Here is a 27,563-nt window from a genome sequence, read left to right on the forward strand (position 1 = left end):
AAGGCCAATAAACACACACACGACAGGTCAAAGATAATGTTGTGGAGAAGTTTAAAGCAGGGTTAACTTATAAAAAAAACAAGCTTTGAACATCTTACAGAGCACTGTTCAATCCATCATCCGAAAAATGGAAAGAGTATGGCACAACTTCAATTGCAATTCAATTAATGTTTTTAAACCAAAACCTTACTTTAAAACCACAAAACTGCTTTCATTATTCAGTGACAAACTTTCTCCTGTACAATAAAATAAAACATTACTTTTTCTGGGCAGTGTAGAAAAAAAAATTACCAAACATTTTGAAAAAAAATATATATATATTTTCATACTTTTTTATTATAAAATTTAGCAAATAAGTACTTCTTCTTCACTGATGTGCACAGATGAGGCTGCACTGATGTGCACAGATGAGGCTGCACTGATGTGCACTGATGAGGCTGCACTGATGTGCACTGATGAGGCTACACTGATGTGCACTGATGAGGCTACACTGATGTGCAATGATGAGGCTACACTGATGTGCAATGATGAGGCTACACTGATGTGCAATGATGAGGCTACACTGATGTGCAATGATGAGGCTACACTGATGTGCAATGATGAGGCTACACTGATGTGCAATGATGAGGCTACACTGATGTGCAATGATGAGGCTACACTGATGTGCAATGATGAGGCCGCACTGATGTGCAATGATGAGGCCGCACTGATGGACACCGAAGAGGCTGCCACGATAGGCACTAATGAGGCTACACTGATGTGTACTGATGAAGCTGCATTGATGTGCACTGATCAAGCTGCACTGATGGACAATGATGAGGCTGCACTGATGGACAATGATGAGGCTGCACTGATGGACAATGATGAGGCTGCACTAATGAGGTGACCCTGATAGACACTGATAATCTGCGCTGATGGGCATTGATGAGGAGGCACTGACAAGGCTGTACTGATGAGGCGGCACTGATAGACTGCACTGATAAGCTGCACTGATGGGTACTGATGGGGCTGCACTGATAATTAGGGCACTGATTATCAGTGTAAACAATGTACTCACTGTGCCCCAAAGATTGGCTCTCCTTTCCTCACATGCTGTCTCTGTGTGAGGGAGGGAGAGGTGATAACCGGCAAGTCTGTTTACATTGTGACAGCTGTGATTGGACACAGCTAATTCCAAGGGAAAGGGCTGCTGTGATTGGCCCTTTACCCCAATCTGTGATCTGCTATGTCCATGGCACACAGCATTTACAGAGCATGCCCATGCACCTAACATATTATATTCCTGATATGTGCCTGCTATATCATGTACTTGTATGAAAAAATATCCTGTTCTCATTTTATTGCTTCCTTTTTGTAAAATCCCTGCTGTACCTGCCTGTAACTGTTTTCCTATTACAAACTGACCACATTAAGCAGAAGAACGAAGAACACAGGGTGGTCAGCTCTCTAGCTGTGCTGGGAACTCAGGCTGCTCTTCTCCAATGATCAGATTTGTCCTGACACACCCCATCCTGCACAGTCATTCACTGGGAAGATCAGGGTGCTGTTGTTTCTCCTCCCCTTATGCAGCTGAGAACAGATGGCATGTGATCAATTTAAACAAAGGGAAAAAAGCTTTTCATATTTTTTTTTTTATATCTATACACAAATGTTTTGCCTTTCATTTCACTTTTAAATTGAACGGGTTGTGTTACAAGGTGATCGTTTACAATCACTTTAAATCCCTATCATCCCAAATAAAAACCAAGATACCTAACAAAAATAAAAACTATAAAATACCATGCCAAAAAAAAACAAAAAAAAAAAAACACAAAAGCTCATGATTTTTCTTGAAGTAAAACAAAGTAGCTTTGCTATGTACAGGTATGCTGCCCCCAAACCGAGGACAAACCAATATTAAAGAAAAAAAAAGCCCCCAATAAGAGCAACACAAAAAGGCAGAAAAAGAGGCGAGTGCCCATGAGCTAACAATCAAACATGTTGCTGATGCGGACAGTAATCCAAGTAAGGACTTTAAACCTGTGAACAGGGGAAGGGGATGTCACTCAAGACAATGTATGCCATCACTGCAATTCACAAAAGTAAAGCACAGAATGATAACGGATCCTTTCTAATCTCTCCTTATGTAATCAGTGATTACACATTAGCAAATGTAGTCATGATGTACTGTAACAGGGTTCTGTACGATGTACTGTAATGCCCCATACACATGATAGGCTTTTCCAACGGAAAATGTTTGATAGGAGCTTGTTGTCGGAAATTCCGACTGTGTGTAAGCTCCATCGGACATTTTCCATCGGAATTTCCATCACACAAAATTTGAGATCTGGTTCTCTAATTTTCCGACAACAAAATCCGTTGTCATAAATTCCGATCGTGTGTACACAATTCTGACGCACAAAGTGCCACGCATGCTCGGAATCAAGCAGAAGAGCAGCACTGGCTATTGAACTTAATTTTTCTCGGCTCGTTGTACGTCACTGCGTTCTTGATGTTCGGAATTTCCGACCAACTTTGTGTGACCGTGTGTATGCAAGACAAGTTTGAGCCAACATCCGTCGGGGAAAAAAAACATGGATTTTGTTGTCGGAATGTGTGATCGTGTGTACACGGCATACGTTTTTGATGGCTGCGCAGGAGCTCTGTGTCTCCATTGACAGAAGATGGTATAATCTGCCGAATCATTGGTTCGTGGCCACTATAACTTGACAAAATGCTGCAGGCTATAATGAATGACTCAATAAAAAGATGTGTTGATCATTACCACAGCTCTTTCTGGCACTAAGTCATATTGTTTGTTGGGCTGCCTGGCTTTACTTTCTAGATCTTCGATGTTGACCTTGGCGGACATTATCTTCCACGTGTCCAGATTAGCACAAATCTGAAGAATATAAAAGTAACAGATACATTAAGAACTATAATGAGCCTCAACGTCATATTGCCACAGTCCTGGTTTCTAAAGTGTTACAGACTAAGCTTTGGGAACATCAAGTGGTGTAACACAAATATGGATAGGACAGAACAAAAGTTTGGTGGCACTGAAGTGCAGCTAAACCCATAAACAAAAATGTAATAGATTGTAGTTTATCGGTGATTGTATGTGGTGACTGCATTCGTGTTTTTTTTCAACCTTCTCTCCCTTGATGTTAACCTACTGATCCCGCCCCCTAACACTTCTTGTCCTGTGACAATACTTGCTCAATGTAGTGTATCAATGGATAAAGCAGCATTGTCACCCTAGGACAGGGCTAAAATACCTCCTCTCTTTTCTATAACAGATGGGGGGGGGGGTTCTATAGTCCTCAGGGATAGCTGGGAAGAACGTAACTGTTAACAGTGCAGCACAGGCAGGGAGCTCAGACAGTAATCCGCTGAACAGATCTGTGGAAGGATCAGCAGGGATTTTATGAACTTAATACACAGATATAACAAAACACTTTTAAAGGTATATTTAATAGACCAAAAAGAACCAAATATGAGTAGTTATTTTAAGGGTTTATTTAATAAAATTACACATTTTTGTATTCAAAACCACTGGCTATTGTGTTGATGTTTTTTTCTGTATCTCACCTGTAAAATGTGATCCACAGCATCCTCAAAACTGCTAGCTCCACCAGTCCCAGGGGATGCAGTAAGTCCCAGGATTTGTGGGAGATTCTTTTCATGTTTCAGCTTTTTCTGAAGATAGATTTGCATCACCTTATTATAAATGGCATCTTTATGAGTGTGGTGGCACTCATCTATTATTAAGAGAGTGAAATCTGAAGAAACAGTAATAATTGTCAGTTTCTCTTCCCTATGAAGAACCAAATCACACAGGTAATACTGTATAATGTGCTGTCCATTAAAAACGGGAATACAAAATACTCGTAGGTCTGCGAGTGCACGTAGGTCTGCGAGTGGTCTGCAAGTGCACGTAGGTCTCCGAGTGCACGTATATATACAAATACATGCGAGCGCTCAGGACCAATAGAAAATGCACTATAAAATCAATATAAAATACCAATCAATAAGCTAAAAAATAAAAGCAAGGCCATAGCTGCAGAAGATTGTTATAGGTAGTCCATCGCAATAGCCAGCCCATAGCAATAAACTTTGTAATAAAGGAATAAATTAGAACAACTAAAATGTCTCTGTGTGAAGACCCGCGCTGAGGGCAAGCTTTCCAGGTGAGCGAAGTCAGCTCTCTAGTAAACATGAAAAAGAACGAAAGAAAAGCGCCTCTGAGTGCAGGTATTTAATAATGACAACAACAAGTTATCCACACTTACAAGTAAGTAAGGAGAAAACAGCTACAAAGGGGGAACAGCTCCTGGATCGGTCCCGGCGTCCATGGCGTGGATTTGGCAGAGTAATGCCCCGTACACACGGTCGGATTTTCCGACGGAAAATGTGTGATAGGACCTTGTTGTCAGAAATTCCGACCGTGTGTAGGCTCCATCACACATTTTCCATCGGATTTTCCGACACACAAAGTTTGAGAGCAGGCTATAAAATTTTGTTGTCGGAAATTCCGATCATGTGTACACAAATCCGACGCACAAAGTGCCACGCATGCTCAGAATAAATAAAGAGAGGAAAGCTATTGGCTACTGCCCCAATCGGATTTTCCGACAACTTTGTGTGACCGTGTGTATGCAAGACAAGTTTGAGCCAACATCCCTCGGGAAAAATCCTAGGATTTTGTTGTCGGAATGTCCGATCAATGTCCGACCATGTGTACGGGGCATAAGTCTGAAGGAATGGCCTCGGTCCCCCGCCAAGAGAGAGCAAACCGCTGCGCTGGATGGAAGTCCCATAATCCAAAACAAGGGTGCTCGTGGGCGTGTGACATCACCGGAGTGGAGAGGACCACAACACGTTTCAGAGCATGCGCGAAGTTCCCACTGGGCATGCGCGCTCCTTTTTCAAGTGTCAAGTGACATTATATATATATATATAATTTAATAGGTACGATGCCCAGCGGGGGGTGGAGAGGCGACTCGTTGTACATGCGGCATGGGGCCAGCACAGGGGCGGGTGGAGACAAAGAGGTGCAGGCATTAGCAAAGAGTAGATGGGTGACAGTCAGGAAGGGTAGAGGGGGAAGTGCCAGGGAGGCCGATCCAGGGCTGGAGCATCCCAATAAGTACACTACATTGAGTGACATTGGTGAAACCAGTCAGGGACCAGCACTGAACATAATCCACCAATATTAAAATTGTTTATCTCCTACCTCTAAAAATTTTATTATTATTGTTATGAGGAACACCTGCGCCTATTAATGAATGACTTGGCGGGGGTAATAAAAATAGATATAAGAAATATAAATATGGATATAAATATTTTTCATATTGATGATAATATCATGGTGGAGAATAACGGCCCTCTTTTAAAAGGTCGGCACTCAAAGATACTATTCCTTTATACACTTTTTTTCTCTTGCAGACATTTTGTACATTTATACCATCTTGTACTTAACCACGCAAATCTCCTGGTTAGTCGCAATTAATTAGCCATCTTCATCCCACACTGCCCCATGGCATCTGCTGTGCCCTTACGGCCGTATTACATCAGTTGGCATATTATTTGGAGGTGTATGCAATTTCAAGTTCATCTAATCGGTAGGTAATCTCCCAATCTCGGTCTCAACAATGCTCCTCTTCTCTTGACCCTTGTCCATGATGGGCTCTCTTTGTTTGCTCTTTACTTTTGTTTGTTTGCTCTCTATCATTACTATTATATATTCTTTTGTTTTGTTTTTAGAATGTGCTATGGTAGTTTCACTTTGTCTTGAATGCCCCCCGATGAAAGGACCCCAAAAATGTCCTGAAACGCGCCGGGCCGAATATCCACAAGATTACCACGCACTAATGATTTATGTTTGTAACTTGCTGTTTTTACCCATTATATTTTTGGTGATGTTTTGCACCCAAATAATTTTATATCTTCTTTAATAAATAAATATTATTTATATAATTTTTTGTTCATATCCTTTTCCTTGTTGCCTATAAAGTCCCTAATACTCACCTGGGGGGTATTTTTCCTTCATACTAATTCCAGGATTGGCAACTACTAGCCCCTATTGGTGGATCTATACAAGTATTCAAATGTTTCATTCCAGGTAGATGATACCCACCCCCCCTCCTTCCACCCAAGGAGGCCCCACATATACCATTTTGTTCCCGTAATATATCTGGAACCTTTTGAATATATGGAATTATTCACTCATCATTTCTTTTTTGATTGATAACCTGTTTTGATGTTTTTGATCATAGATTAGAGTATAACTTATAATTCAATATTTAAATCTTTGTGCTGATTATTCACTATTCTTGCATAGTTGTTTTCTACCTAGCAATTGTGTGTGTGGTTTTTTTTTTGTTTTTTTTGTTGTTACCTGTTTTTGCTTCATTTTCCTTTTTCATCATGTTCCTGGGACAGGAGTGGGAGGCCCTGATGGCAGGCTATTACAAGGGCCATGATGAGAGGGAATCTTCCCATACTGAGGTACTGTCCATCTTTACCCAATTAAAAAAGGTGGTTGAAAAGAAAGCGGCGTGCTTCTGGCACATTGAGAGTTTTTCAAGATATTTAAGAAAAAATATTAACCCCTTCGGCTTGAGGATTCAGATCTTCCCCACTTTAGAAGATATTGATACATCTTTTAAACTAAACTAAAGTGGGAGAAAAATCTGCAAAATTGTACCATGGTAATGATGCAACTCCTCATCGAGGCGTACCAGAAACGCATCGCTGCCATGGACAAAGATATTGAGTCAATCTATAACAAACTACAACCCTTTAAAAAATTGGCTATATTTAGGGAACAAGAGGAAAGGGTGAAAAACCATTTGGAGGCATTTGCTAGAGAAACACTAGCCACAAAGGAGAAGAAGTTTTGGTATGATCAAAGAGCCTTCCAAGAAGGGAAGGCATACGGATGACAGCAAAACAATAAATCAAATCCTCCTAATAATAGACAGAAAAAATATCATCATGAAAAAGACCTTGACTCTACCCTAAACTCATCAGTATCTTCTTCTTTCTCACAGAAATCACAAAGAATGGACAAAAAAAGTCAAAAGACAAAACGCTCACGCTCTGGTGAGAACATCATACCCAAGTAACGTATGGTTGACCCACCATTATCTCAACAACACTCCACACCTTCCCTATCTGGAAACACTCCTAACGTGGGCAGAGGTAATGCACGTGGTGTAGCAGGATCCCGCACGGTAGGGCCTACAGGTGACGGGTTATCTGTTCTTACTCACGCGGGAACACCCTCCTTACATGACACAACAATTGATACCGCCATACGAGAGGATAAATTCTGACACGAACAGACAACAGAACAAACCACCTCAGTTGTAGACAGTTCTGACCCCTTAATTATTATTAACCTTACCAACTATATACTATCTAAAGCAGAAGTATCAGTCCTATGCAAGGGTCTCAATTTTTGTCCGGATTCAGACATGGACACCTTTGACACTATCAAAGATGTCCAATTATTCACAAGACGGCTATTTTAAAAAGTCTATATTCTAAAAATACAACTGAGATAAATAAAAATGTAGAAATAAATGAAGAAAAAAAGAACCAAAAACGTTGAAACAGATGAAGCATTAGAAACTCTAGTCAGCCTATTGGAAGAATCCGATCCAAGTGATCTATCCGACAATGCTGACACAATTGGCGTGCTGCAACAGCATGCCGAAGAAAAAAATCGAACTCATATCAGTCCCTCCTGTTTTCAAAAAGAAATCAGACAAATTCCCCCACTTGTCCGAGAATACAAATCTGGCAGCGTTTGTAAACCTTGTAAGTGCGGATCTTAAAAAGAGCAAGAAAAATAAGTCTAAACCAATTGGAAACTTAACTAACCTGACCTATACCAGGAAATGTGCAATAAGATTCTTCAAAATGGCACATGGTACAGGAAGATCTCAAGAAGTACGATTGATAAATACAACAAAGATTTCTACTCCCTAGTGGATGAGGGATTCGTTAATGGGGCAATTAGTAGGGAGACCTGGGAATATGTACGCACGAAACACCCTAGGATGCCTACTTTTTATAGCCTGCCAAAGGTACACAAGAATATGCAGGCCCCACTCGGCAGACCAATAAAATCTAAGTAAATTTGTAGATGCCTAACTTAGACCCTATGTACAAAATATCCCATCATCTATAAAAGATACGATACACCTTTTAAAAAATCTAGAAGGCATCTAACTCACCCCGGATACTCTACTAGTGGCTATAGACGTCGAGGCGCTCTATAGCTCGATTCCCCACCATCTGGGAAACGCAGCTGTGAAGCACATATTCTCACAGTCCCACAAGGATGATTGGAAAACTTGGCAATTTATTACTGCCTCTTTGGAATTTATCTTGTCACACAACTATTTTTCTTTCAACGGTTCCCACTTCCTCCAGGTGCAGGGAGTAGCGATGGGGACTTGTTGTGCCCCATCCTACACTAACCTGTACCTGGGGGAGTGGAAACAGTCCCTCCTAGATGATGAGGATTTGGCTACATTGATGTGCCATATCACTACGTGGTATAGGTACATCGATGATATCCTCATCATCTGGGAGGGATCAGTGGAGTCACTTAACACATTTTTGCTGGCCACTAATAAAAACTATTTTAATTTGTTCTTTACTATGTCCTTCAGCAAGGACATAATTACATTCCTGGATGTTACCATCTCCAGGAATGAGGATGGCACCCTCTCCAGCGGCTTGTATAGAAAGCCCACTGCGGGAAACACGTCCTCTATGCCTCCAGTGCACACCCTAGATCGCTCATCCAATCCATCCCCTACAGCCAATACCTCAGGCTGAGGAGGAATTGTTCGACTGAGGAGTCTTTTCTTATAGAAGCTGACCATCTTAGGACGAGACTCCTAGACCGAGGCTATTCGCGCAAATGCCTCAAGAGAGCTTTCAAACGTGCAAATGATCAATCAAGGACTAGCCTCCTTTTCTCGGAAGCCCAAATTTCTGCAAACATCAAACCACAGACAACCCATATTATTATGAGATACAACCGCCAGCACAAAATAATTAAGAAAACGTTCGAAAAATACTGGCATCTACTTACCATTGATCCAACTCTAAGACCACATGTGCCACCACACCCGGTGATTACATACCGTAGAACCAAATCAATAAAAGATCAACTTGTTCAGAGCGAATTTGTTGGGGAATTCAGGTCAGATCCCTTTAAAAATACGGGCACTTTCACCTGCTGTGGATGCACTACATGCCGATATATGAATACCCAAAAAAATATAGTACTACCTAATGGCATAGTGTTTAAACCACGACACTATGCCAATTGCAAAACCCCCGGGTAGTATATTTATTGGTTTTTCAGTGCAAGTGTTTCTACATAGGGAAAACCAAACTTGAGTTTTGGTATACGAGCAAGGCGACATATCACCAGTATGCTGACAGCAAAACCAGATTTACCCATGGGTAGGCATGTGGCTGACCACCATGGGGGAATATGCCCCAAATTCAACTTTCTAATCTTGGATCGAATCCATCCAAACACCAGGGGAGGAGACTAGAATAAACTCCTCCTACAGCGAGAAACTCGAGTTGAACGCCACTCTCTTCCCAGGCCTGAACACCCAGCTTAGCTTTAGGCCTTTTTTGGAGGGTTTTGAGTCAGGGGTGTGTGAAAAAGACCTCTAGTGGCCTGTGAGTTTATTGAATGGCTGGTAAACTTTGTTTATAAACAAGGTTTACTATAGAGATAAATGTGAGGATGTTCTCTATAAGATGTTATATATGTGTGCTATATACAATCCTATGCACCAGTCAAAAGTATAGACAACTTTACATGCATGTTTTATTATTGTTTCTGTTGAACTGTTTTAAATATGTACCTCACATCCTTCGCTTCTTGGTCCTATGTGTTAGACTCTATAATCCCTTGAGTCCGTGATTGGGAGTCTCTACCGTTTTCACTGTGTGCACCAGGCTCATGCAGGACTAAGGAGGACTTCTCCTCCTATTAGGTCTACCACGGCCTGTGTGGACTGGCCTAGTGTTTGTGGCTAATGTTAGCTTTGGGCCGGATTATGTTCCTCAGTGCATATGTAGAGGACCAGTACTAGATGTCCACTGGATATCTACTAAAATGGCAATACTATCTATATTTATATTTACATGACTGCATATATATCTATGCACAAGTAATATACATGACCCATATACTATCGGTGCTGCCTCTCTCTCTCACCTCCAGAGTAACAAGTATCCTCATGATTTTTGGATCTGGTTTTGCTTGGGGCTATGACATGTGACTGCCCTCTCCCCCCTGATTGTCAGCCGTTCGTTTTTTTCCCCCTCTGCTATTGCGAGAGGAAACATCACTGTGAATAAACAACAATGCAGGCACATTTAGCTGCTCGGTGTTCCAGCCCCGCCCCCTGCATCTTTTTCAGTAAATAGAGACATGGAGGAGATGGACATGCGGCGCTGCTGATGCTGCTACGTCTGCCCCTCAAGTCCGCCCACAGACGTCACAGCATAATGGACGTGTATCATATGGGCTGGGATTGACGTTAGATTCCGCCCACACTACGCCCCCAACACCTTACACTACACAGCATGCGCAGTGTGGGACACTGCGCACGTGCCGGCGTCCTCTCCCTCGCTACATAAGCCAACGCTCAAGCACAGGCATCACCCTCCTCCACTCACTTCAGGACGGACGTGATGCATGTGCTTGGGTTAGCTCTGTACTAATATCCACTACAAGGTTGGTTAAGTACTCAGCTCTGGGATGTAATCTTTACCTTATGACCCTAATGATGGTGGGCAGTATTTTCTATTGTCTATAGAACACCTGGTTCAGTACTTATGGATTGGCTGAGTGCCATAACATCCAACTATATAAATTGTCTGACTGCTCCAAAGCATTTTTGAGGCTTACTATTAAATGGTCTTGGACACTATTTCTCATTACCAGCAGAAGGACTCATTTATATAATTAACCCTATTTTTAAACCTCTCCTCTTTTGATATTTATCAATGGCCAATATTAAAATTGTTCATCTCCTACCTCTAATTTTTTATTATTATTGTTATGAGGAACACCTGCGCCTGTTAATGAATGACTTGGCGGGGGTAATAAATATAGATATAAGAAATATAAATATGGATATAAATATGTTTCATATTGATGATAATATCATGGTGGAGAATAACGGCCCTCTTTTATAAGCTCGGCACTCAAAGATACTATTCCTTTATACACCTTTTTTTATCTTGCAGACATTTTGCGCCAAGAGTGTGGCCATTTGTTCTATCAAGGCACTATACCATCTTGTACTTAACCACGCAAATCTCCTGGTTAGCCTTTGAAAAAGTCATGTGTCTAGTGATGAAACCGGTCGGGAGGAGCCAGTGACGAGCAGTGCTGTGTGAACACTGTTGGCGTGTGAGGAGATCCCAGCTGTTAGCTGTATGCAGCTGACCTTATCATATGCAATTTATTCTGCTGAAAATTCTTTGAAAGCCAGGAGCCAGCCCATGCTAATGAGCAGCTGAATATATGAGCAAGCCAACTATCACTGGGGATTACTAATTTTTCATCAAATCACCAAAGACGTTATATTTTTTCACAGCAGTATGCTGTCCTATTGAGATATCTGTGCACTGTGGTTCATTACATTAATATTTATCATCTTTATTTTTCTCTTTTTAATTGTGTTCAATAATTTATTAACACATGTTTAGTTATAGGATTTTGTTATGGTGAAGGATGTTATGTTATTTATAATAGGCTCCATTTGAATATTTTGCACATGATTCACTGATCAATCATTAAGAGATCACACCGTGTTATATTGGGAGATTAATATTAGCGCATTATACATTCTGAATATATACAACCCTATTTTTAAACCTCTCCTCTTTTGATATTTATCAATGACCAATATTAAAATTGTTTATCTCCTACCTCTAATTTTGTATTATTATTGTTATGAGGAACACCTGCGCCTATTAATGAATAACTTGGCGGGGGTAATAAATATAGATATAAGAAATATAAATATGGATATAAATATGTTTCATATTGATGATAATATCATGGTGGAGAATAACGGCCCTCTTTTATAAGCTCGGCACTCAAAGATACTATTCCTTTATACACCTTTTTTTCTCTTGCAGACATTTTGCCGCCAAGAGTGTGGCCATTTGTTCTATTAAGGCACTATACCATCTTATACTTAACCACGCAAATCTCCTGGTTAGCCACAATTAATTAGCCATCTTCATCCCACACTGCCCCATGGCATCTGCTGTGCCCTTACAGCCGTATTACATCATTATTTGGAGGTGTATGCAATTTCAAGTTCATCTAATCGGTAGGTGATCTCCCAAACTCGGTCTCAACGATGCTCCTCTTCTCTTGACCCTTGTCCATGATGGGCTCTCTTTGTTTGCTCTTTACTTTTGTCTGTCTGCTCTCTACCACTACTATTATATAGAGGTCGACCGATATATCGGCCGATATTTGGCTTTTTTTACTTAATCGGCATCGGCCGATTGTGCTGATAAAAAAAGCCGATTCAGCGGCTTTTTTTATCAGGGCTTGCACACTGGAGCGATGCACTGGCAGGACGGTAAAAAAAGTCCTGCTAGCAGCATCTTCGGAGCGGTGAAGGAGCGGTGTGTATACCGCTCCTTTACCGCTCCTGCCCATTGAAATCAATGGGACGGCGCGGCTATACCGCCGGCAAAGCGCCTCTGCAGAGGCGCTTTGCGGTGGTATTTAACCCTTTCTCGGCCGCTAGCGGGGGGTAAAACCGCCCCGCTAGCGGCCGCATACCGACGGTAAAACGCCGCTAATAATAGCGGCGTTTTACCGCCGACGCCGCCCCAGTGTGCAAGGGCTCTAAATCTTTTCTGACACTTGTTGCTTACAAGTAAAAATCCTGTATTTTCTGCTATAAAATCACTTAGAACCCCCAAACATTATATATATTTTTTTTTTAGCAGAGACCCTAGGGAATAAAATAGCGGTTGTTGCAATATTTTATGTCACACGGTATTTGCGCAGCGGTCTTTCAAACGCAATTTAAAAAAAAAAAAAATACACTAATGAAATTAAAAAAAAAAAAAAAAAAAAAAAAAAGCAGTAAAGTTAGCCCATTTTTTTTTCGTCCAAAAGTTTTGATTACCTGTTTTTGTGTATTTAATATTTAAGATATAGTTATTTTTTTTTTTTAATCTAAATTCTACATACAAGTGAACTGATTGGAGGTTTGTTTTGTTTAATAAATGTTTAAATATAAAAAATTTTCTGTATCACTTATTACTTAAGGCTGCTTTCACACTGGAGCGGGCATGCGTTGACGATAAAACGCTGTTAATTTTAGCGGCGCTTTACTGTAATTTTAGCGGCGCTATTCGGCTGCTAGCGGGGCGCTTATAACCCAGCTAGCGGCCGAAGAAGGGGTTAAATGCGCCCCTGAAGCGCTGCTGCCGAAACGTTTTGCAGGCGCTTCGGCAGCGGTGCGCATTCATTTCAATGGGCAGGAGTGGTGGAGGAGCGGTATACACACCGCTCCAAAGATGCTGCTTGCAGGACTTTTTTTCAACATCCTGCCAGCACATCGCCTCAGTGTGAAAGCACTCGAGCTTTCACACAGACTGCAGGGGAGCCGTTTTACAGGCGTTATTTTTAGCCCAAAAGCGCCTGAAAAACGCCCCAGTGTGAAAGGGGTCTAACTGTTAGATTTTATGAGATGAAGGGGAAAAAAAAAAAAAAAATCGGCCTAATATATCGGCCCAAAAAAATCGGCATCATATATCAGCCATCGGCCACCGCGATTTCTAAATATCGGCTTTGGCATCAGCCAGAGAAAAACCCATATCGGTCGACCTCTACTATTATATATTCTTTTGTTTTGTTTTTAGAATGTGCTATGGTAGTTTCACTTTGTCTTGAACTCCCCTGATGAAAGGACCCCAAAAATGTCCTGAAACGCGTCAGGCCGAATATCCACAAGATTACCACGCACTAACGATTTATGTTTGTAACTTGCTGTTTTTATCCATTATATTTTTGGTGATGTTTTGCACCCGCATAATTTTATATCTTCTTTAATAAATAAATATTATTTATATAATTTTTTGTTCATATCCTTTTCCTTGTTGCCTATAAAGTCCCTAATACTCACCTGGGGGGTATTTTTCCTTCATACTAATTCCGGGATTGGCAACTACTAGCCTCTATTGGTGGATCTATACAAGTATTTAAATTAAGGAAAAGGACCTCCTAGGTAATATTCACAGGAATACTACAGGTACATCGAGCCACACCAGAAAGGCCGAGGGAGATTAGGGAAGTAAACAAGTGGCTGAAGAGCTGGTGTAGTAAGGAGGGGTTTGGGTTCCTGGAGGACTGGGCCAACTCGATAACCGGTACTATAGAAGGGACGGACTGCACCTAAATGAGGAGGGTGCAGATCAGCTGGGAATGAAGATGGCCAAAAAGTTAGAGGGATTTTTAAACTAGGCGATGGGGGGAAGGGTCCAGAGGTAGAGATAGTCAGCGCATAACATATTCCAGAGGGTAGTATTGGGGCATTAGTGGTAGGTTGACCAAAGCACATAAACCCAAGGTAAGTATAGTAGCAAGTCCTAGTTGCAATCTCGGAACACCTAATAAGAGGATAATATGCGACCGGTCTAAACTATGTAGCATGTTCACCAATGCCAGGAGCCTGGCGGACAAGATGGGTGAACTAGAGATACTGTTGTACGAGGAGGATTTGGATTTTGTGGGCATTTCAGAGACCTGGTTCAACAGCTCTCATGATTGGCTGGCAAACATTCAAGGGTATACCCTTTGTCGCAAGGATAGAGGGTAAAAAAGGGGGGGGGTATGCCTATATATCAAGAATAATGTACAAGTGAATGTGAGAGATGACATCACTAAGGGAGCTAGGGAGGAGGTGGAATCCTTATGGGTGGAGCTCCAAAGGGATGAATCTAAGGGGAAAATAATACTGGGAGTATGCTATAGGTCCCCTAACCTGAGGGAGGAAGAGGAGACAGATCTCCTATCACAATTTGGATTAGCAGCAAGGATGGGAAGTGTCATCATGATGGGGGATTTTAACTATCCAGACATAGTCTGGACGGAGGGAACCGCGCATTCATCTAAGGCTCACCAGTTCCTAAATGTCTTGCAGGACAATTTTATGGGTCAGATGGTAGACGTACCAACTAGAAATAAAGCGTTACTGGATCTACTGATTACCAACAATACAGACCTGATCACGGATGTGGAAATACGGGGCAATTTAGGTAACAGCGATCACAGGTCAATTGGCTTCAGTATAAATCACACAAATAGGAAACATAAGGGGAATACAAAGACACTGAATTTCAAAAGAGCCAACTTCCCTAAACTACGAGCCTTGCTAGAAAGCATAAACTGGGATAAAATCCTAGGAACAAAGAACACTGAGGAAAGATGGGTTTGCTTTAAGAGTATATTAAATAAGGGCATTAGCCAATGCATCCCATTGGGTAATAAACTTAAAAGAGCAATCAAAAGTCCTGGATGGCATGTAAAAATGCATATAAAAGCAAAGGAGAAGGCCTTCAAAAAATACAGGGTTGAGGGATCATCATCAGCATTCAGACTTTATAAAGAATGCAACAAGAAATCTAAGGGTGCAATAAGGACGGCTAAGATAGAACATGAAAGACACATAGCGGAGGAGAGCAAAAAAAATTCCAAGAAATTCTTTAAGTATGTAAACAGTAAAAAAAGGGAGGACAGACCATATTGGCCCCATAAAAATTGAGGATGGACATCTGGTTACAAAGGATGGGGAGATGGCGAAGGTATTGAATTTATTCTTCTCCTCAGTCTTCACAAGGGAATCAAGGGGCTTCAGTAACCAAAACTGCAGTGTTTATCCTCATGACACATCACAGAAAGCACCTCCATGGTTAACAGAGGACAGAATTAAAACTAGACTCGAGAAGCTTAACATTATTAAATCACCGGGACCAGATGGCTTGAACCCGAAAGTACTTAGGAAACTCAGTCAAGTAATTGCCAGACCATTGTTCCTAATTTTTACTGACAGTCTACTGACTGGAATGGTACCAGCTGATTGGAGAAAAGCCAATGTAGCACCAATATTTAAAAAGGACCCAAAATATATCCCTGGGAATTACAAACCAGTTAGCCTAACATCAATAGTATGTAAACTCTTGGTTGGGATGATAAGGGACTATATACAAGATTTTAGTAATGAGAACGGTATCATTAGCAGTAATCAGCATGGATTCATGAAGAATCGTTCTCGCCAAACCAATCTATTAACCTTCTATGAGGAGTCGAGATACCATCTAGATAAAGGAAGGCCCATAGACGTGGTGTATCTAGATTTTGCAAAAACATTTGACACAGTTCCCCATAAATGTTTACTGTACAAAATAAGGTCCATTGACATGGACCATAGGGTAAGTACATGGATTGAAAAAAGGCTACAAGGGCGAGTTCACAGGGTGGTGATAAAGGGAGAGTACTCAGAATGGTCAGGGGTGGGTAGTGGGGTCCCCCAGGGTTCTGTGCTGGGACTAATCCTATTTAATTTGTTCATAAACAACCTGGAGGATGGGGTAAACAGTTCAATCTCTGTATTTGCGGACGATACTAAGCTAAGCAGGGCAATAACTTCTCTGCAGGATGTGGAAACCTTGCAAAAACATCTGAACAAATTAATAGGGTGGGCAACTACATGGTAAATGAGGTTCACTGTAGAAAAATGTAAAATAATGCATTTGGGTGGCAAAAATATGAATGCAATCTATATACTGGGGGGAGAACCTCTGGGGGAATCTAGGATGGAAAAGGACCTGGGGGTCCTAGTAGATGATAGGCTCAGCAATGGCATGCAATGCCAAGCTGCTGCTAACAAAGCAAACAGAGCATTGGCATGCATTAAAAAGGGGATCAACTCCAGAGATAAAACGATAATTCTCCCACTCTACAAGACTATGGTCCGGCCGCACCTAGAGTATGCTGTCCAGTTCTGGGCACCAGTCCTCAGGAAGGATGTACTGGAAATGGAGAGCGTACAAAGAAGGGCAACAAAGCTAATAAAGGGTCTGGAGGATATTAGTTATGAGGAAAGGTTGCGAGCACTGAACTTATTCTCTCTGGAGAAGAGACGCTTGAGAGGGGATATGATTTCAATTTATAAATACCATACTGGTGACCCCACAGTAGGGTTAAAACTTTTTTGCAGAAGGGAGTTTAACAAGACTCGTGGCCACTCATTAAAATTAGAAGAAAAGTGGTTTAACCTTAAACTACGTAGAGGGTTCTTTACTGTAAGAGCAACAAGGATGTGGAATTCCTTTCCACAGGCGGTGGTCTCAGCGGGGAGCATCGATAGTTTCAAGAAACTATTAGATAAGCACCTGAACGAAAGCAACATGCAGGGATATACAATGTAATACTGACATATAATCACACACATGGGTTGGACTTGATGGACGTGTGTCTTTTTTCAACCTCACCTACTATGTAATTGTATATCTCCTTATAATGTATATGTAGGAAAACATTTATCATCCGCCTAGCAGTTTGTTGGCAATATGGCATTTACAGTATATAACATGTAATATGGTTTTCAGATTTAACCCCTTCACGCCTAAGCCTTTTTTAGAACCTTTGTTGCTTACAAGTTAAAATCAGTATTTTTTGCTACAAAATGATTTAGAACCCCCAAACACACACATATATATATATATATATATATATATATATATATATATATATATATATATATTTAGCAGAGACCCTAGAGAATAAAATGGTGGTCGGTGCAATATTTTATGTCATACTGTATTTGCACAGTGGTCTTTCAAATGCAATTTGGAAAAGATACACTTTTATGAATTAAAGAAAAACAAAACAGTAAAGTTAGCCCATTTTTTTTTGTATAACGTGAAAATGTTACACTGATTAAATAGATACTTAACATGTCATGCTTTAAAATAGCGTACACTCGTGGAATAGTGAAATAAGCTTTAAAGATTGCGCGATACCTCACATATGTGACTTTGTTACAGTGGACGGCCGCCGAACAGTTAAGACTGCAGCTGCATAACACAGCAGGAGACACTAGCTGTGTGTAATCAAGGTACGAGGCGAGGCTGCAGATGGGCATTGATGAGGATACAGATGGGCACAGTGAGGCTGCATTGTTGGCACAGTGAGGCTGCAGATGGGCACTGATGAGGATACAGATAGGCAGAGTGAGACTGGTTTGAGCCATTAGAAATGCTACAGTAAGGCAGCCCATATGATATTCTTTTTTTTTTTTTAAATGACCAGATTCCCCGATCCACGCACTTGACATGGATGGTCCGCTGAGTCATTGTATTCTGATCACTACTGACAGGGTAGTTGTACAGAAGTCGATCAGTAGATCAACTTCTGTAAAACCAGGGTGCTCATACATTGATTGAAATTCAGTTGGTCGATCGATGAGCAGAAAAATATCTCAGAATACAGAAAGCTGAAGCTGCAGAGGGTCAGGCTCACTAGAACTAGGCAGTCGCAAAGACAAAGCCAAACACCTCTTAAACTGGTTTGATGAACATGGCAATGAATTCAATCTTCTTCAGTGCCGTCACCAGGTCTGAATTCAATAGAACACCTTTGGAATCTCAGTATGGATGTGCAGGTGACAAATTTGCAAAGATGGTGTGATACAATAATGTCAATAACAATAACATGGACCAGAATCTTAAAAAGGAATGTTTTTGGAGTTCATGCCATGAAGAACTGAGGCTGTTTGGAGGGCAAAAGGGGCCCTACACAGTAATAATATAATTTTCTTAATAAATATGAAGGTATAATTGGTACCCAAGTTAAATTGCAATTAAATATTATACTGTAGAGGGATGCCAAGACGCAGGTTTTTTCTAAGGCAGGCCATACATAATTTATTTTTTGTTCAACCAGTGGGTTGAATGAATAAAAATATGCTGATTTCCCCATCCACACATTCGAGGTGGGTGGGGGAATCACTTTTGCTGTGCTATTATGATCTCACAGCGAGCAGCCTTCCCCACCGTGAGAACACAACGATCAGTGTTGCTGGCTATAGCTGGCGGGACTGATCGTATGGGAAAAACACAACACGGTGGCTGTACAGAAGTTGATCAATAGATTTATGTCTGAACAGCCAGGGTGTGCATACATGGATTGAAATTTAGCTGGTCCCTGCTGAACTGGATGCATTTTAATCCATTAATGGCTGACTTAACACTTTAAAAGAGCATGTGAATAAAGCAGACACACCCACCCATTCTGTCTGAGTAGAATAGAGGAAGTAACTGCAATAGTCTGTCATTTATCCAGATAACAGAACCAGGAAAGAGAGTACAAAGATGATCAGTACCACCACTAAATGTGACCAATTCAAGAGAATTGGGCCATGCTATAACTGCAAGCCAAACACATTTTTGGCTCTGCTAAGGCTCCATTCACACTTGTGCGACTTGTCATGCGACTCTATACACTAAAGTCGCATGACAGGTCGCATCTAATGCTTTTCTTTGACAAACATTTAAATATGTGTGATGAAAAATAAATCGCAGCAGTTTTAAAACGGTTCCTGCACTTCTTTGGTGTGACTTTAATGTGACTTGAGTGCCATAGACTGCAATGTGAACCCTCAAAAATCACATGAAAGTCACGCCTGAATGTTATACGTGTGACAGTTGTGCATAGACTGCAATGTGAACCCTCAAATGTCACATGAAAGTCACTCCTAAATATTATATGTGTGACAGTTGTGCAACAGTGGTCCATTATCATTGGTCACAGCCAAAATCACATCTAAGGCTGGCTATACACCTATAGATTATCTGCAGATTTTCTATGGTTAGATAGAAAAAGTGGGAGATTCCTCCATCCACACAGTTTAGCGAACATGGAGAGATCTGTTGCACATTTTCTATCTAACCATAGAAAATCTGCAGATAATCTATAGGTGTATGGCCAGCTTAAGTCGCACCCATCCAAAGTTGCACTCCAAAGTCGAATGACTTTGGAGTCATAAAAGTGGGAATGGAAGAAGATAAAACGTGATGGATCTTCTGGCAGGATCATTAAGTAATAAAACTAAGATGGGGGGATGGGACTCAGAAAGACAAAAACTGCTGTGTTAATGGCAGACTACACAGTATATACAGCGAGGGAAAAAAATATTTGATCCCCTGCTGATCTTGATTTGCATTTTAATGAGTGAACCAGGTATGTGTATCAATCAGCAAGATTTCTGGCTCCCAGGTGTCTTCTATTGAGGTAACAAGCTGAGATTAGGAGCACTGTCTTAAAGGGAGTGCTCCTAATCTCAGCTTGTTACCTGTATAAAAGACACCTGTCCACAGAAGCAATCAATCAGATTCCAATCTCTCTACCATGGCCAAGACCAAAGAGCTGTCTAAAGATGTCAGGGACAAGATTGTAGACCTACACAAGGCTGGAACGGGCTACAAGACAATCGCCTAGCAGCTTTGTGAGAGGGTGACAACAGTTGGTGCCATTATTCGCAAATGGAAGAAACATAAAATAACTGTCAATCTCTCTTGATCTGGGGCTCAATGCAAGCTCTCACTTTGTGGAGTTTCAATGATCATGAGAAGGGTGAGGAATCAGCCCAAAACTACATGGGAGGATCTTGTCAATGATCTCTAGGCAGCTGGTACCATAGTCACCAAGAAAACAATTGGTAACACACTATGCAGTGAAGGACTGAAATCCTGCAGCACCCACAAGGTCCCCCTGCTCAAGAAAGCACATGTACAGGCCCGTCTGAAGTTTGCTAATGAACATCTGAACGATTCAGAGAGAACTAGGTGAAGGTGTTGTGGTCAGATGAGATCAAAATTGAGCTCTTTAGCATTACCTCAACTCACTGTGTTTGGAGGAGGAGGAGAAATACTGCCTATGACCCCAAGAACACCATCCCCACCATCAAACATGGAGGGGACAGGACAACTTCACCGCATCAAAGGGATGATGGACAGGGCCATGTACCGCCAAATCTCGGGTGAGAACCTCCTTCCCTCAGCCAGGGCATTGAAAATGGGACATGGATGGATATTCCAGCATGACAATGACCCAAAACACACAGCCAAGGCAATAAAGGAGTGGCTCAAGAAGAAGCACATTGAGGTCCTGGAGTGGCTTAGCCAGTCTCCAGACCTTAATTCCATAGAAAATATGTGGAGGGAGCTGAAGGTTCGAGTTACAAAACGTCAGCCTCGAAACCTTAATGACTTGGAGAGGATCTGCAAAGAGGAGTGGGACAAAATCCCTCCTGAGATGTGTGCGAGCCTGGTGGCCAACTACAAGAAACGTCTGACCTCTGATTGCCAACAAGGGTTTTGCCACACAGTACTATACTAAGTCATGTTTTGCAAAGGGGTCCAATGCTTATTTCACTAATTAAAATGCAAATCAATTTACAACTTTTTTTAAATGCGTTTTTCTGTTTTTTTTGTTGTTATTCTGTCTCTCACTATTAAAATAAAGCTACCATTAAACTTATAGACTACCATTTCTTTGTCAGTGGGCAAACGTGCAAAATCAGCAGGGGGTCAAATATTTTTAGTATTTGATCTTTGCTCATGTCTTTTCTATAAATAAAAGTTATTGCCATAATAGGTGTTGCCAGAGTGATTTACAGTATGATCAAAGATCATCTTACCTGTTAATTCCACGTGCTTTTCTTCACTGGTGTTATAGAGAGAATTATACAGGATTTGAGCAGTACAGATGACAACATCATTTTTTTTTACAAAATCTGCAAAGAAGCCCTTCTCATCTGTATCACCACTTATCGGAATAATTTTGTACTTGTCCTTAAGGTGCGGCTGAAACTCCTTGCTGTAATGCTGTTGTACAAGATGCACCTAGCAGATTGGGGGGGAGAAGTCACCATTAGAACCACCAAGATATAATCATCTGTGACTTCAATCTCTCATTTCTAGGCTAATGTCATGACTGGAGCTCTGGGAGGAGGTACATGGCGAGCTGAGTTCCTGAGAGAACAACTTGATCAATTTCAGTGCTTTTGCCTTGAACTATGAGAATGAATTGTATACATTTGTGTGTGTGTATGTGTACACACACATACATACACACACACACACACACACACACACACACACACACACACATACATACATACATACATACATACATACACACACACACATACATACATACATACATACATACATACATATATATATATATATATATATAAACTGCTGGCAAGAACAGTGAGTACACCCGTAAGTGAAAATGTCCAGATTGGGCCCATTAGACATTTTCCCTCGTTAGTGTTACAAGGTCTCAGGTGTGAATGGGGAGCAAGTGTGTTAAATTTGGTGCTATCGCTCTCATTCTCTCATACTGGTCACTGGAAGTTCAACATGGCACCTCATGGTAAAGAACTCTGAGGATCTGAGAAAAAATAATTGTTGCTCTACATAAAGATGGCCTAGGCCAGTGATGGCGAACCTTGGCACCCCAGATGTTTTGGAACTACATTTCCCATGATGCTCAGGCACTCTGCAGTGTACTTGAGCATCATGGAAAATGTAGTTCCAAAACATCTGGGGTGCCAAGGTTCGCCATCACTGGCCTAGGCTATAAGAAGATTGCCAAGTGCCCAAGACCATACAGCGATTTAACAGGACAGGTTCCACTCAGAACAGGCCTCACCATTGGTTGACCAAAGAAGTTGCGTGCATGTGCTCAGCGTCATATCCAGAGGTTGTCTTTGGGAACTGGATGTAGGAGTGCTGCCAGTATTGCTGCAGAGGTTGAAAGGGTGGGGGGGTCAGCCTGTCAGTGCTCAGACCATACGCCACACACTGCATCAAATTAGTCTGCATGGCTGACGTCCCAGAAGGAAGCATCTTTTAAAGATGATGCACAAAAAAGCCCGCAAACAGTTTGCTGAAGACAAGCAGACTAAGGACATGGATTACTGGAACCATGTCCTGTGGTCTGATGAGACCAAGATAAACTTATTTGGTTCAGATGGTGTCAAGAGTGTGTGGGGGCAACCAGGTGAGGAGTACAAAGACAAGTGTGTCTTGCCTACAGTCAAGCATGGTGGTGGGAGTGTCATGGTCTGGGGCTGCATAAGTGCTGTCGGCACTGGGGAGCTACAGTTCATTGAGGGATCCGTGAATGCCAACATGTACTGTGACATACTGAAGCGGAGCATGATCCCCTCCCTTCGGAGACTGGGCCGCAGGGCAGTATTCCAACATGATAACGACTCCAAACACACCTCCAGGATGACCACTGCCTTGCTAAAGAAGCTGAGGGGAAAGCTGATGGACTGACCAAACATGTCTCCAGACCTAAACAAAATTGAGCATCTGTGGGGCATCCTTAAATGGAAGGTGAAGAAATGCAAGGTCTCTAACATCCACCAGCTCCGTGATGTTGTCATGGAGGAGTGGAAGAGGACTCCATTGGCAACCTGTGAAGCTCTGGTGAACTTCATGCCCAAGGGGGTTGAGGCAGTGCTGGAAAATAATGGTGGCCACACAAAATATTAACACTTTGGGCCCAATTTGGACATTTTCACTTAGGGGTGTACTCACTTTTGTTGCCAGAGGTTTAGACATTAATGACTGTGTGTTGAGTTATTTTGAGGGGACAGCAAATTTACACTGTTATACAAGCTGTACACTCACTACTTTACATAGTAGCAAAGTGTCATGTCTTCAGTGTTGTCACATGAAAAGATATAACAAAATATAATAAATTATTTACAAAAATGTGAGGGGTGTACTCACATTGTGTACTCACATATTGAGTACACACAGACACAAACACTCTTATAAATAAAAGTAAACAAACATTTTAAAACATGAACAGTGTCAGTAAAGCAGTGGACGTGTGAGTAAGACAGTGGATGTTGTCAGTCAGTAGAACAGTGGATGGTGTCAATAGCGCAGTGGACTTTGGGGAAATCTGCACTGCGCAGGGTGACTAGTGTTAATATACCTGGCACACCCCTTGCGCACACTTATGATTGCTTAACAGTACATGTAGCTACAGAGCCCAGTCAGGATATTTTAAAGCTCATGAACTGCCTATTATGAAAGTGTACTACTGTGTATTATTTGAATGTCCACACATTTCTCCACCAATTAACCTGAAAATGGTAATAAACCCAAATGCAACAATTTATTATATTGCAGCTTAACAATTCGTAGAGGTGATGTTTTCTTTTTTAGTCTTTCTTCTTTTATTTTTACTTGGTGATCCTGCCAGTAAGTCTGTTGTTTGTCAACAGAACAAGCTATCCTGCAGGTGTAGCAGTTAAGGGTTAAGACGAACCATTTACCACTGACAGGTGATTACAATGGTCAGCTTTTACAGTATTTATTTATGTAAAACCTTTATCCTAAAAGAAAAATGGTGTGCTGTAACTGTTTAAAATATGTGAGCTGGTGTTTGGCTTCAGTTTGTTGGTGTATCCAAATTTGCTAATCCAACTGAAGCTTCCATCCACCCAGACTGACAATGCTGCTGTCCAAAGGTGTTTCTTGTGCTCCCCATCCAGAGTGGAGGCTCTCTAATACAGGAGGTGTGTTACTGCCCAAATCACCAGGTGAAAGCAGAGGGGAAAAAAGTCTAAAAAAAAAACACAATGCGGCCACCCCATCTAATGATTGGTAAGCTGCAATATATTATATTTTTGTTTTTTTGGTTTAATACCGCTTTAAATGACAAAGGGAAAATGTATTTTAAAGTGGTTGTAAAGCTTATTTTTTTTTCTTAAAATAATAATGTTATACTTACCTGCTCCTCTTCTGGGGTCCCTCGTTGTCACTCTCCTCCTGTTCTCTGAGTGTATCCATAGCAAGCCCAAGCCGGGCTGTGTGCATCCATAGAAGCCTGGCCCCCTGCTCCCTCCTCTAGCAATGTGCAGATCGAGAGAGGACTCAGGTAAGTCTTCTGGGGGGGAGCAGCTCTTGAAAGTTTTTTTTTACCTTAATGCAGAGAATGTATTATGGTAAAAAACTTTTCGCCTGTATAACCACTTTAAGTCAGAAAGAAAATTTATACAAAGCCACTAAATATTTATTCCCTTTAAAATCCAGGATTTCAGTTTGGCCCCAGTTCAGATATACACAGTATGTAGTGTAAATACAATACAGAATGTGAAATCATAGTTACCTTGTTCACAATCATGGCTACTTTGGCATTGGGTACTATTTGTAGGTGCCTCATTGCCACGTACATGGCTGCTCTAGTTTTTCCAGCCCCTGTTGGGAGCCAGATGATGACATTCTTGCCCTCCAAAGCTGGAGTAATGACTTCCCACTGGTAGCTCCGCAGCTCCATCTCTAAAATAAAGCTATAATCAGAGAAATGTATGGTAACATCAAAGACAATCAAATGATACAGTTTTTCTTTATATCTAAAGTAGTGGACAATAGTGAGCTTTTTATCTTCATCTCTCTGATTAAAAACGACAGACCCTCTGCAGTAATGACTGGTAGTCAGAGACCATGTGATCTAGTGCCTAGGCAAGGAGCTGAGGAACAACAGATTTTTTTCATTCGTGGCAAGAATGAGATACTTTTTTTGCTTAAACTAATAACGTGATTTGGTCATGCTGGTGTAACTTACTGATTTATGTGAATTATGGATTTTAAGGAAAGGCCAATTTATTCTTCATATTTTACCAATCATTATATTTGCATAGGAAGCACATTGCTTACTAATGAAAGTAATTCTCTATTTTTCCAGCCGATCCTACTCCTAGTCTAATTAGTCTAGTCCTAGTTTCTCCAGCTGCAGTATTTTAAAGGGGTATATTAGTCAATGTTTTCAACCAAGATTCAAACTATTTTTACCTATTCTTGTAATTGAATCTAAAGTAAAAAACTGATGAATCTGGGGTAAAGGTTGTTTCAATCTTGGGTAAAAACATTGATGAATACACCCCCCCCCCCCCACAATCTTTGTTTTTGGTTTAGAAATCTTTTAAAGGGAATCTTCCCCTCGGCAAAGTAATAGGTTCACTTAATAGCCCACCCTCCTCCCTACTCCACTTTTGATACATCCCTTCTTCAATACTGCAATGTTCACCCAAGGCCAAGTCAAGTACCACCACAAAAGGGAGATCATGTGATTGTCTCCCCATTCCTCCACAATGCAACCCATAGGGGGTGCATGCTGCATCATGGGAGGCTGTGACCAGACGCTGAAGGAGTGTAACAGCTTGTTCACACGGGCCGAATATCGGCCGGTATTGGCCAGTTCAGCTGAAACCGGCCGACATTCAGACAGTGTGTACAACAGCCTGTCCGACAGAAGTCGGCTTAATGTCCCGCTTCCCTTGAACTGGCATGCTGTAAAACCAGTACCCTGCTTAAGTATCAACATCAGCTACAATAGTACTGTCAAGTCAGATTGTTACCTTGCCCTAAATATTGGCTACAAATGGCACTGCGATCTGAGAGCTGACCACACACATCAGAATCGGACTGCACAACCTCCTTCTGTTAAACAATAACTAAGTAGTACAAAGAAAGATCTACCTGTGTTTCTTCCAAGTCAAACCCAAACTCCACAGCAAAGTTTTCAATTTTTTGTAAAATGCGAAATTCCAATACCACCTATAAAAAGGTATAAATAAGGTATAAATATCATAATTAGTGCCACCCTTCAGAGTACAGATTACACAGAGACTTTCCACCTCTTAAAGTGGATGTAAACCCAATGTCATCCTTTCTAAACTACTGCCATAGGGGTTATCTATAAGGATATACATGCCTCCTGCATGTATCTTTACCTGTCAAATGTCTCCCCTCTGTCTGTTATTGGACCCGAAAAACTGCAGATTCTGTGGGTGGGTCTGTTGTCTGGAGCTCGGTGGGTGGAGTCGTGATGTCAGTAGACTCCCCGCCCACCTCTACACTCCCCTTGTCAATATGCATTTCTCCTGTGTATTTCTTACACTGAACTTCTGCTATGATCTCTAACATCCAGTGAAAAGACAGGAAAGTAACCACATGACTTCAGCATGCCAAATCATGGTGAGGAGTGGAACAGCCAATCCTTGCAGAGCTGCTGAAGAAAGGAGTTGGGGAGGGAATTAAAAAATAATGCATGTCTTAGGCTAGTGCATGAGATGTAAATCACCTGTCACTCACAGCAAGGGGGAGGATTTGACAAAGTTTTTGTCAGTTTGTCAAGATTTATCTCACTGAACAATAAAAGAGGATTGCTCAGAGATGGATTAACTCTGTGTGGCAAGACTGGGCTCAAATGATAGGAAATCTTATACTCTACAGTATGATATCAAAAAAAAAAAAAAAAAAAAAAAATTTCGGGTTTACATCCACTTTAATAAGAGTTGACCAATCTTCTTCCACAGAACAGCACATCCATCTCAATCCACAGTTCATTTTATATATAAGCACATCAGTAAAGAAGAAAAATAACTTTTTTTGCAACA

At 41.3% G+C, this 27,563-nt stretch overlaps 1 protein-coding gene across 6 annotated transcripts in view; it reads right to left on the reverse strand.

Moving 5' to 3' along the window:
* Positions 1-27,563, reverse strand: part of LOC141113174 (ATP-dependent RNA helicase DHX58-like) — a 138,898-nt gene that overhangs the window by 106,373 nt on the left and 4,962 nt on the right. For 2 of the 6 annotated variants that reach the window (XM_073606098.1, XM_073606095.1), the window contains exons 2-6: positions 26,644-26,721; positions 25,274-25,454; positions 21,771-21,975; positions 3,571-3,761; positions 2,765-2,881 (exon numbers count right to left, since the gene is read on the reverse strand). In XM_073606098.1, the coding sequence (XP_073462199.1) occupies positions 2,765-2,881; positions 3,571-3,761; positions 21,771-21,975; positions 25,274-25,441 (681 nt within the window). In that variant the 5' untranslated portion in view covers positions 25,442-25,454; positions 26,644-26,721. The remainder of the gene's footprint in view (positions 1-2,764; positions 2,882-3,570; positions 3,762-21,770; positions 21,976-25,273; positions 25,455-26,643; positions 26,722-27,563) is intronic. The other 4 variants (XM_073606099.1, XM_073606096.1, XM_073606101.1 and 1 more) reach the window with 3 other exon arrangements.

Source organism: Aquarana catesbeiana, linkage group LG12, assembly GCF_042186555.1.
Source record: "Aquarana catesbeiana isolate 2022-GZ linkage group LG12, ASM4218655v1, whole genome shotgun sequence".
In the NCBI taxonomy this organism is placed as follows: Eukaryota; Metazoa; Chordata; class Amphibia; order Anura; family Ranidae; genus Aquarana; species Aquarana catesbeiana.